The sequence below is a fragment of the Onychostruthus taczanowskii genome, unplaced genomic scaffold, assembly GCF_017590055.1.
Source record: "Onychostruthus taczanowskii isolate IOZ18803 unplaced genomic scaffold, ASM1759005v1 scaffold50, whole genome shotgun sequence".
In the NCBI taxonomy this organism is placed as follows: Eukaryota; Metazoa; Chordata; class Aves; order Passeriformes; family Passeridae; genus Onychostruthus; species Onychostruthus taczanowskii.
Genome location: NW_024502569.1, coordinates 4,442,927 through 4,455,129, shown reverse-complemented (window position 1 = coordinate 4,455,129; position 12,203 = coordinate 4,442,927). Strand labels below are relative to the sequence as shown.

Genomic DNA, 12,203 nt, shown 5'->3' with positions numbered 1-12,203 from the left:
CCCGGCGCGGGGGGGCCCTGACGGAGCGGCCGCCCCCCCGGCGGCGCCATGCGGGGCTGGCTGCTGCTGGCGGCGCTGGGCTGGCTGCTGCCGGCGGGGGCCGCGGCCAGCGGCGAGTACTGCCACGGCTGGCTGGACGGGCAGGGCGGCTGGCGGGACGGCTTCCAGTGCCCCGAGCGCTTCGACGGCGGCGACGCCACCATCTGCTGCGGCAGCTGCGCCCTCCGGTACTGCTGCTCCAGCGCCGAGGCGCGCCTCGACCAGGGCGCCTGCGACAACGACCGGCGGCAGGGCGGCGGCGAGCCGGGCCGGCCCGGCAAGGACGGCCCCGACGGCGCGGCAGGTGAGGCGGCCCTGGCTCGGCGGGGATGGCCCCGGGGGTGTCGGCGGCTCCACGGGAGCCCTCGCGGGTTTGCGGCGATCTTCTTGCCCGCCCCTTGCCCCCTTGCTGCCGGTTTCCCCCTCCGTCGAGTCGTGGGGCAGGACGGACGGACTCGGCGCTGGCCAGGCCCGGCGGCAGCTCTTACTCGGGGATGAGTGCCCAGCTGAATGCCTGCCTTTCCCGCCCTTACTGCTGGAAATCCCAGCCACGTCTCGTTCAGAGCAGGTGACACCGCTCCCCTGAGTCCCGGGCCAGCCGGCTCGGCCTGGCACAGCTCTGCCGCCGCTTTGAACGGGCTCCCCAGCCATGGCTGAGCTCCCCATTGAAAAGGCAAGGAAAAATGAGACGACCCCTATGAGCAGATCAGAAAAAGTAACAGGATATTTCAAAAGGACTCCGGCTGGTCCCCACTGTAATTGTGTATGTTCTTTCAGCTCTGATATCCCCACTTAGGACTGGTTTTACAAGATTGAATTTCAAGGATAAACTCAAGTCTTTCTACTGCTGTTTAAAAAAGCCCCGGTGGCTCCCCAGCACCCTTGCTGCCATCCACACATGCTGAGTGTGGGAGAAGTAGCCTGAAGTGATGTTATAATTAGGACAGATTTACTTCTGGAAAACTTGTGCATTACAGTGTGGAGCAAGTGTGTGCACCTGCTCGAGAGCTGCTGTAGCACCAAGCGCAGAAGTGGAGATGATGTTTTACAGCCTTTTGTTTAAAAGTACTAAAGTGATGGAAGAAAAGTGGTTATAACTCGCATCATCTAATCAGCAGGAAGTATTCTGACTTGAGCAGACAGATAAACCACCCACCCCCCCCGGCTTTGCAGTTCTGAGAACAATGCATTTTTGTAACAATTTTTTTATTTAGAATTTATTGCTTTGCAGGTTTGGGAGCCATTGCCCTGTGCTGGCACTGATTAACTTGCAGGTCATTAGCAGTGGCTGCCTTAGCAGGGTCAGACAGGGTCAAGCAGGGATCCATAGCCCTGCCTAAGTCTTGGAGCTGCCAGGTTTTGGTGGAAATGATGAACTCCAGGCATGTTGCTGAGAGCATTCACAAGCACTGAAGGGAGACACCTTCCCTTTGTTATTTGTGGATATATCCATGCAGATTTCTTACTGAGGCAGAGAAAAAAGCTTTTTCCCTGGGACTGCAGAATGGATTATTTCAGTTGGATAGAGCATAGTGCTTGTATAACACCATTGTGGCTCTGATCCCTGTATGGGCCATTGACGTAAGAGCTGGACTCGATGTTTTTTGTGGGTCCTTTCCAACTCAGGTGTATTCTGTGAAATCTGTACGTGTAGCCCAGATTCTTCCAAGGATGATGTTTACCATCCTTGGTGGCTCCTGATGCCACCAATGAGCATCATCCATAATCTCTGCTCCCACCCTCAGTCCTCCTGCCCTGATGTCCCATCATTAGGCCTCACAAGGAGGGATGCTGCCCCTTTGGAGCACGGTGCTGTCTCTGCACTGCATGCTCTCTGGTTTCTCCCTAAACCTAGGGCTGCAGTGCAGAACATGTTCATCCCCAGAGTTGTGGGTTGTCAGAGGCCCTGTGACTGCTGTCTGTTCGCTGCCTGGCTGTCACCCTGCCCCAGCCAGCTGACAACAGCCAGAGTGGGCTGGTGGTGGAGAGGGACCTCCTGTGGCACCAGGGTTTGACTATCCCGTGATCCTGAGCCCTCAGCAGGGGTCCTGCCTCAAAGCATCTCCCTGAGGCACTGTTCAAACACAGCTGTATCATGCCTGATTGTTCTAGTAGGGTGTATTGGAGACAGGATTTGATGAAATGTGGAGCAGTGGTTGCTGTGAACTAGACCACCATCAATAGGAGGAAAATTTAAGCCATTGGGTTTAACAGCCCTTTTCATCATTCTGGTATAAAATGCTCTGCTTGTATGGACCTGTGCTGGGAGGAGGTGGGCTCTGCTTGGACGAGGGGGGGGACTTCTGCTGGAGCTGCTGAGGTTAGTCCTTGGCTCACAGTGACAATGTTTTCCTTGCTGTTGCAGTGCCCATCTACGTGCCGTTCCTTATCGTGGGATCTGTATTTGTCGCCTTCATCATCTTGGGGTCGCTGGTGGCAGCTTGCTGCTGCAGGTGCCTGCGGCCCAAGCAGGAGCCCCAGCAGAGTCGAGCCCCTGCGGGCACCCGCCTGATGGAGACGATCCCCATGATCCCAAGTGCCAGCACCTCCCGGGGCTCCTCCTCCCGCCAGTCGAGCACGGCTGCCAGCTCCAGCTCCAGCGCCAACTCGGGGGCCAGAGCTCCGCCGACGAGGTCCCAGACCAACTGCTGCTTGCCAGAAGGGACCATGAATAACGTCTACGTCAACATGCCCACGAACTTCTCGGTGCTGAACTGCCAGCAGGCCACGCAGATCGTGCCGCACCAGGGCCAGTACCTGCACCCGCAGTACGTGGGCTACGCCATGCAGCACGACTCGATGCCGCTGAGCCCGGTGCCCCCCTTCCTGGACAGCCTGCAGAGTGGCTACAGGCAGATCCAGTCTCCCTTCCCACACACCAACAGCGAGCAGAAGATGTACCCGGCTGTGACTGTGTAGCGCTGACACCCTTCCCTCCCCATCCCTGCCCAGCCAATTTTAATATCTGAACTGAACGGAGGAGAAATACTTCCTTGGAACAAAGCTCCCAGAACACCACTTGTAAATAATTTTGAAAGGCTCATGCATGTCAGACAGTGTTTATAAACCATTTATTTTCATCGGGGTCTGTTGCCAGGAACTGTAAGGATGATATCTCGGAATTAACGTTGCCAGATACGCTCTCATTCCAGCGCGTGATTTACGGTGGCGAAGGATTACGCTGGAAATGCATATGTATTTCAGATCACTGTGCTCATGAGATAAATGTTGGAGCCGTAAAGTGCCCTTCAGGTATGACATGGTCACAAGTATTTGCCTAATTAATTCTAGGAAGAGTTTTGTTATACTGTACAAGACCACAGTACTTCAGAAACCTTTTTGCTCCCAGCTCCGTAATGACATTTCCCGTTGCTTTACAGACAATCACAACTGAGAGCCGAGCAGTGCAATCCCTCTGTGCCCAGCCACCATGGCTTCTTACACACACCCGCTTTGGGGTGAAATGCCACCAGAAGCTTGGTCTTGCAAAGACCAATTTTCCTTATATTATGTAGGAGTTGGAAGAGTGAATTATTCTGCTCTTCTTTCCAGTGCACTTGAAACCCTTCTTGATTTGGTTTTGTGTCAAGGTCAGGACCCAGTAGTGGTTTGCACAGACTTCATCTTTGTGAACATTTTACTAAAGCCAGAGTATGAGGTGCTTGCTCTTTGTGACACTCAGCAAAGCTTTTGGTACAGCTGGCAGTGTCTGAACTGAACCTGCCTTGGCAGAGAAAGGTCAGACTGTGATTCTAAACATGCCTGATTTAACCTCACTTCCCATGAAACAGGAAACCTGTGTGAATGCCCATGAATGTGTCAGCCCCAAAGTCTGCTTGCATTGGAGTCTGCCTGTAGGAAAATGGACTCTTGTCCTCATGAACCCATTCGAGTCCCCTGCCCTACCCCGTGGGAGTGGGAGAGTGTTACACAGAACCCAGCTGGGATGTGAATGGGTTGGTGAAGGTTTGAAATCCATCCTCTTTTCTTCTTTACCCATGGCAGGGGACTAGGGAGGCACAGCTGTATTTAAAAATAAGGAAAAAGGCCCAAGCAAGGGTCAAAGGTGCTTGTGGTGTCACAAGGGTCATGGAGGTGGTGAGATGCAGACAGGAGGGATGTTTTACACTGGAGCTGTTGGCTCTGTCCTGCTTTGCTTCATCTGGGGAAAACACCTCTCCAGGCTGAAGAGGCAACAATCAGATCATTATAATTATATCACCCCAAATGCAGCATAGTAAGGCTGGTTTTGTCTCTTAAAAAATGTAGCCTGTGCATTTCCATCCATTTGCTCCTCAGCCAAAACAGTGCAGCAGAAGACTTGAGGCCCTGTGCAAAACCCAAGCAATTACTGTAGCCAGACCAGTGATGACACCAGGTTTCTTATTGTCCGATTCTGTATCAATATGTAGCAATAACTGTGATGCTGTGTTTTGTATGTCTGTTTTTAAATGACACAGAAGGTGCAGATGCACTGCCAAACCCAGGGCTTTACTCATAAACACGCCACACACAGGCAGTCTGCAGCAGGCAGCCATGGTTTGGCCACTGACACGGGGAAATGAATAGGTAATTTATCCCAGATCTGTTGTTCCTGGCTGTGATCTCCCAGTCAGTGTGCAGGATCTGGACAGAAAGATTGGTTTGTGAGACCTGGCTTCCTCTCCAGCCAGGCTGGGTGTCTTTGGGAAGGCGTTGGATGCTGCACAACTCGGTGCTTGGGGATCTGCAGGGCAGTGGGTGCTGCCCTGCACTCTCTGGTCTCTGGGGGCATAGGTTTCTACCTGCCCACGTTGCAGTGGGGTCACACTGAGCTGGCACCAGGCACCGGGGCAGCTCTGTGCTTCCCTGGGAGCAGGAGGCGCTCGGCCCTGGGTGAGCCCTGCTCCTGTGCCCAGCTGCGAGCCAGGTCAGCTCCCCCCACTGCCTGCCTTGCACAGCCCTGGCAAGGACACCTCCTCTGACCTACGGAATTCAGGTGAATCTTTGTATATTGTTTACTTGTTAAAAAAAAAAAAAAAGAAAAAAAAAAGAATAAGTTAAATTTAAGTCTGTAGAAATTAATTTACAACTGAAGGCAGAGAAACCCAAGCTCTAATAAAAGGAATTTTGTGAGATGTGGTGTTTTTTTTTAATGTCATGTACAATAATGTAAAACCAATGTTACGATTTGATATAGCTTTTAAATCTCTGAAAGAGCACTTGCTTTAAAGTGTTTCTTACAACTGAAGAAAAAAGCCCCCTTTGTTTCTTAATAAATACTTTATGGTGTGACTTTGGATTTGTTTGCTTTGTCATAGGGTTTTTATTTTTTTAGTTAATGCTTTGCTTTCCTGTGTCTCCAAAAGAGCCCCCCTCTGCAGACTGGCAAAATCAAAAGTTTGAACTTTTTGCTGTGTTTTTAAAGAATAACAGTAAACCCAACAACTTACATGTCTGAACAGCGTGCTGCAGTGGGGCATGTTCTGGGGGGATGTGTTTGGAGAGACGGGGTGCAGGGAGATGGCATCTGAGCATCAGCTGAGTTGGGGATCCCTCACCTCTCGGGTGGCTGGGCAGCAGTGGTGGGAGCAGGATGGGCCAGAGCCTGTGGGCTCATCAAGCTCCCTCATTTCAAAGAATACCAAATACTCTGCAGCAAATAGCATTTTCTGAGAAGTTTGGTTTCAGTTGGATTCGCATTTACCAGCTGAGCATTTTGAGTGTTTAACTCTCAGTAAGTGACTGTGCTGTCCCCACTGTCTTCCGCATGGCGACCCTTCTTGCTAGAGCAAACTCCATCCTCAGAAGAGACCAGAACCAAAGCCCTGTTGTGCCAGGGGGCATAGCTCAGTCTGGGATGAGGCCACTTTGCCTTCCTGGTGTTTGCTCCCTCTTGCTGTTGGAGATGCTGGCATGGCACTCTGTGGGCAGGTGAGTGCCTGGAGGAGCCTAAAGGGCACGGAGAGGAAATTGGGTAATTGTTGGATCTGCACGTTTATGACTTTAAAAAGTAGGGAAGAACAGTCTAGGAAAAACATCGCCGTGCCTAGGCTCTACATAGCACATTCCAAAATGCCACAGCTTCCTGGTGTTTGGGGGAGGTGAGGTAGCAAGGCTGGAAGCAGAAAGCTGGCAGGGAAGGAGGGGGTCAGCCATGGCTCGGAGCAGATGTGCCGAGGCGACGAGTACCGCGCAGCAGGGGAGGCCAACAATTTGTGTTAAAACTTTTTCTTGTGTTTTTATCTGCGGAGTTTCTTTGCCCTTGGCAGATGTTTTCTTTTCGTGTTGTGCTGGAGTTGGTGTGCACAGCAAGCAGTGCTGAGGGTGGGGAAAAGCCAGCAAAGCCCCCGCAGGCTGGGCTGCTGCTGGCTGCCCTGAGCACACCAGGCTGCTGGTGTCCTCACAAGGGGACCCGTGGGCACAGCGGTGCCCCGAGGTGGCTGTAGGCAATCCTGTGCCCAAAATCCTGTGCCCAAACCATGGAGCCACGCAGAGCACGAAAGGAAAACAGCGACAGGATCCCCTCTCAGCACACACGTGGAGAAACACTCTGGAATGTCTCCCTCTGAGCTGGGCACGTCAGGGGACAGAGCCCCTTAGCAGGGGCTTGTGTGGCCCTGTACAGCTGCCACCAGCTGTGACACGGTCATCAGGGCACCAGGGAGGTTGGTGCAATTCGGGGCCAGTGCTCACATGTGGCCCACGATGCCCAAGGGGAGCAAGACAGGGAGCAGGTCTCAGCTCAGCACATTAACCTCAGCATCTCCCAAAATATCTCATTTGCTGTTCACTTTTCTTGGTCTTGCTGGAGCTCTTCTCCCTCCAGATTTTCTGCTTTTCCACTCTTTTCCTCCCACTGAAGTTATTATTAAATATTGTTCCCCACATGTATTCCCTTTTATTTTTCCAAGCTGAATCTCATTTTATTGTTTCCTCCTCATATTTCCTGCTTCTCAGTAGGTCCCTTTGTCATATTTCTCTGTCCTCAGTGGGGTTTGCAGCATTTTCCCACCCAGGATCGCTTGCAAATGGACTGAACAAATCACATAAGCCTGTGCCACCCTTCCCCATCCACACTGAGTGGAGCCAGTTCCATGAGACCCTGACCACTCTGGAGGCTCACAGTGTCCCCTGTCCCATAGGAGAGCATTTAATCCTTGTGACAGTATTTCTGTGCAGCCTGAATGGCCAAGTAACACCAGTCACTGGTGCTGTAACAGCCTCCTGTACCTCAGCAATGGGGATATGCCCATCGTGCTGCAGCGTGTGCCGCAAAATACCGCTGTGGGCAGCAGTGAGAAGGCCTCAGGTGAGCCAAAACTGTGGCGTGGCTGCTCTGCATAAAACACTATATCGTGCTGGCCAGTCTGCAGCAAGCCCTGGAGGCGAGGGTGGCACAGGGGATGTCTTGTCTCAGCACCCTGGGGTGTGCCAATTCCCCATCTCCTGGGGGACACCCAATCCCAGACACAGCTCGCCCCTGCCCATCCCTGGGAAGGCACTACAGCCCTGGCACAGGGATGGATTTTCTCCCCCTGCTGCAGAGATCCCCCTTCCTGTGCCAACCCTTACTGCGTTTGTGATTTGCCCACAGAAATGCTGTCCTAATTTGTCCTTTATACTTGGAAAATCTCAGCACACTGACCTGATCTCAGGCCTTTTTCACCTGGCTAGTGACCCTGCACCTCACCTTCTCCAGCATCTCCATGCTGGCTTGTTTGCAACGTTCTCCCTGGCCCTTGTGTCATTTCCATCTCCTGCTTGTCCCTGCTGAGCCAGAGCTCTTGTGGGGGCAGCTGTGCTGGATGGGAACATCTGGGGCATCTGGTTCATGGGCAGAGGCACAGCTTCATTTGGAAAATACCTTCCCACTTAACATCAAAGGTGACACCTTCCAAATACCGAGAGCAAGGCAGCAAACATTCCACTAGGCATGGCTGAAAAGTTGCTAGGTGTGCAAGAGGCCAAGTATCCTCTTACTCCCTGATTTTCATTAGAAGAGGGGAGACAAACCACTCTGGAGTGTAACATGAGTCACAGCTCTCAGATTCCAAGTGCCTCCAGCATTGTACTAGCTGCTGTCTTTCTTTGTCAAAAGAAAGTTAGTTGACTTCATTTTTAATATTAATAAATTTTGGTGGCTAGTTCTGATGAGATGAAGCCATGCAGGTAACAACTCAAAGCAGTCACCTTCTGCACTGGGCACATCCAGCTCACCAAGGACACACATTGCTCTCTGTTTGCATTGTCCATAACACATCAAGAAATACAAAAGAAAACTCACCTGAAACCTTGAAATCTTGTCTGCCATCACAGGCTGTTGCAGAGACACCATTTAGGCTTATAATAGCATAAAAGAGATTTCAAACATTCAAGAAAGAATAGCAATAACGTTTTTCTCCTAAACATGATAATCCTTTACTTTCAAGTAAATACTCTCTTATTGGCTGTTATCAGTTCTTCAGAAAACCTCCAGAAAACCAAGGCAAGCAGTGATACATCAAGCTGAAAAATGTTTAATTCAACAGGTAAGTTGCTTTCCATCAAGCCTTCCTCATGTTTAGTGCTGAACCAGCTCAGGACATGGCCCACCCTGATTTGTCTCTCTAGGTTAATTTGAAAAAAAATAAAGCAGGAAGGCACTACTTTGGATGCCATCAATGCTATTAAATCAGGGCAATCATGTCAGAAAACAGTAATAATGCAGCAACAAAATGAAAATACTTTTCTATCTTCCTTCCAAGATACTGAGCAGCTTCACAGGATTACAAAAAACTTGGCTGGATTAGAGGGAACCCTAAAAATAGTCTAGTTCTCAGTGTCCCGTCCAGCCTGGCCTTGAACAGTTCCAGAAGTGGAGTACTTAGGTTTCCCTCCCTCAGATTTAGGAGGAGCTTTGAAAGCTGATGGGGACAACAGAGTGGCAGAGAGTTTAATTCTGCTGGGTGCAGAGCCCAGCTTAGCTGGACCACAAACTTCCCAGAGCTCACTGATGCTGCAGATGCTGGCACCAGGGCAGGTCTGACTTGTTGCAGAACAAGATGAGGGTGTTGGTGTGTTGTGCAGTCTCTGCTATGATTCAGTACCCAAATGGTAAATATTGGCTTATGCAGCTGCTAATTCCCTCAATATTTGCTTTTGAGAGACAGAATCCTATTGACTTCACACAATCAGACAGTCTATGCATGATTGTAAATATCTCATTATGGGGGGAAAAATTATTCTTAATTTACATTGCTCAAACCAAAAGCAACTGCTGTAGATTTACTGAGCAGTCAGCATCAGGCTCTCAGTTTACCAGCTGAAGCTGAAGCTCACCCTCACTGTGGATGGGCAAACACATACAGTCATTGCACAGGATTTAGTTAGCAGGTATGAGTGGTAGGCAGCTCAAGCTCTGATACCTGGCACATCCAAATGAGCTGGCACTAGGATCACACTGAGGTTTTTCATGGACTAAGGCATGTATTCAGGAGCTTACAGGCAGCTCCTTCCACAGTGTGGAGAAAGGAAGGAGTGAGATGGACCAGCACAGTTACAAACCCAGCACAGTATATAAACCCAGCCCAGAATCCCTTTCCTCCAGTCCTTTTCTCCTGGGGTTCTGGGGGATGCTTCTGCTGCCTGTACTGGATACCAGCAAGTACCAGCAGCTCCACAGGACCAACAAAGCAGTTTTGGTTTACTGTGACAGCTGTGCTGCACATTTTCTAATGAGGCTGTAGGCCAATGCCAGCCGAGCCATCAGACAAGGTGCCTGTGAGAATTGAGGCTCCCGGACTCGCTGCTGCAGGATTTAAGTGCCAATCTGCCCTGAGAGGTTGCAGCTTCTTCACTTGAGGGCTGCTTGGTGTGACCCAGGAAGCTCAGTGCCCTCACCACTCTGACGTGACACCCTCACAGGGGCAGCAGCAAACACCAAGGGAAGCACAGAGGGGAACCATGAGCAGCTCTTCGACCATCACCCCACTGTCCTTAGAGAGTCATGGCAGGAAAAGTGCAACATGTGCTCCCTCCCATCAAACTTCCTCGTGGTGAACGTCCTGGCTGGGCATGGCCACTGCAGCAAGGTCTCACCAGCACTGTTCACCATTCCCTTACCTGGGACACAGCCCACTCCTCATCTGCCCCTGAGCTCCTTGCTCAGCATGGACAGCCAAAAACCAGCCATGTCTTTCAGGGATTTTTAAAGCCTTGTTTCTCTGCAGCCCTGTATGTCAGCTGAGGAGGAAACTTACTGCTCTTTCTGGGTTTCTGAGGACTTGCTGCACCCCAAATACTGAAGGAACTCAAAGAGACATGGGGCTGTGCTGGAGGGAGGGCTGGTCACCGGGTACTGCCACAGCAGCACTCACTAAAAGGGATTATGTTTCTGAAATCTTCTTGCTTAACATTCCTCAGCCGGACCTTTCTCAGTTACACTTTTATTTTTTAATGCTCCCATTTCAGACTTGAGCATTAATCTACAGGTTTAGGGACTTTGTTTCTTCTTTGTTCTGGTATGAGGCACTGAAGACTGCCGTCAACAGACTTAGCAGCTGCTCCAAATATTTGGCTCTGGGACATGAGCACTAGGCTCTCTCACAGCCTTGCCTGTCAGACTGTTAGAGGGAAAGTCTCTGAGGTGATTAGTCAACTAATATATCTAATAAGGGGTTTAAGCAGCAATCCATTATGTTTAACAATTCTGAGAATCATTTCCCTCTTAGTGCGCTGTACAAGAGACAGCAGTGCAGGGAGCAGTCGGCTGAGCATCCAGTTCTCCCACCACCAACTGAATAAGGCTTATTTAAGTTTATCATCAGTTTTACTTTGGCATAATTGATTGCCCAGATGTGTGAGAAGCTTTTACAAACAGCACAGTTCCTGCTGCTATATGCTTGCAAGCTGGGCTGCAGCTACGGAGGCCCAGGAAAGGAGCAGTTTACTCCAGCAAAACAGGGATACACATGTTCATCACTCTCTTTTAATTTCCCTGCAAAGGAAAAGCAGATATTGGTCCGGCTTTTGGGATAATAATGTTTTGAAATGTACTCAAGCAATGACTCGTTAAGGGAAGAGGGGAGATTTGGCTTACACCTTCTTTCTGCTCCATAATTTAAAAAAAAATCCAGAAATAATTTGTTGTAAAAAAGTCTCTCTATGCTTTTAAAACTGGTTCTGTCGGCAATCTATTAGGAAAATCCTATTCCTCGAGTTATATCACCCTAAGGGGGAAAAATTTTAGCCAAACTATATATAAATATGCACTTTGTTCCTGATAAAATCTGTTTAATTCCAGCATCTATTAATATTTGGACAAAGGGATCTCTTTGTTAAAGCTCTTTCATTTTCTATAGGGATCTGACAGTCCATGTTCCCCATGGTCACCAAAAATCAAGTAAGGCCAACCTTTTCTGCAAATTTGCCTTCATCCATAACCCAAGTCCCATTCCTGAGTCGGTGCCAGGTGTCCCCTGGCGCGTACGGATGCAGCGCTACCGGGGACACCAGAGCCTTGTGCGGCGCTTCCTGCTGCCACTCCTGCTTGGGGCCAGGGAGCTCCAGAGCCACTTCTCCAGGCCTGGCAACACAAGGCAGCTCAGCAGCGTCAGCTGAGCACCACCACAGAGAGATGTGACATTCCTGAGCCTGTCCCTGTGCTCTGGAGGGAAGCAGCTGCCATGGTCTCACCGCACATCTCGCTGCACTACCAGACCACGCTCCCCCTCAGACTCAGAAGCCTGAAGGCCCAGTGTTAAAAAAGCCTCTTGCAATTGTTTCTGCAAATAAGGAGGCAAGGGAGGGTTTTTAGGGCTTGATTTTCCCCTGCTGTGTCTACATGACTTAATTGGGACAAAAGACTTCTAAGCTTTATTTGGGTGAAGCCTTGGTGAGATGAAGTGTATCATTTGCAGAAGAATCTCTCCCCATCTAGCTTATATAAAAAGATAGATTTCCCCCTGAAGACACTACTCAAATACCAGTATCTGCTGTCAGCTCATCAGTACCATTCTTATTTTGCCATATTAGCCTTGCGTTTGGGGCCTAATTTGAGACCTATTAAAGGAACTCAAGCCTTGCTCTAATGAGCAGGCCCTTAAAACACACCAAAAAGGCTGCGAAAAAATAAAAATAATCCATTCAACAGCTTTGCAGACTAAATCTCAAATGTATTTAACACTGAACTCTTGCTGCAAAGC

At 50.1% G+C, this 12,203-nt stretch overlaps 1 protein-coding gene across 1 annotated transcript; it reads left to right on the top strand.

The window, feature by feature from the left end:
• Window positions 1-6: 6 nt before the first annotated feature.
• Window positions 7-5,307, top strand: SHISA2 (shisa family member 2). Its single transcript, XM_041416105.1, has 2 exons — window positions 7-343; window positions 2,405-5,307. The coding sequence occupies exons 1-2, from the start codon at window positions 49-51 to the stop codon at window positions 2,956-2,958; spliced, it is 849 nt and encodes a 282-aa protein (XP_041272039.1). The 5' UTR covers window positions 7-48; the 3' UTR covers window positions 2,959-5,307.
• The last annotated feature ends 6,896 nt before the right edge of the window (window positions 5,308-12,203 follow it).

What these genes read in the sequence shown, in the direction of transcription:
- SHISA2 (XM_041416105.1), top strand. Translation starts at nt 49, where the DNA reads ATGCGGGGCTGGCTGCTGCTGGCGGCGCTGGGCTGGCTGCTGCCGGCG. An exon ending in CGGCCCCGACGGCGCGGCAG is followed by an intron (nt 344 to 2,404) that starts GTGAGGCGGCCC and finishes TTGCTGTTGCAG; the next exon opens with TGCCCATCTACGTGCCGTTC.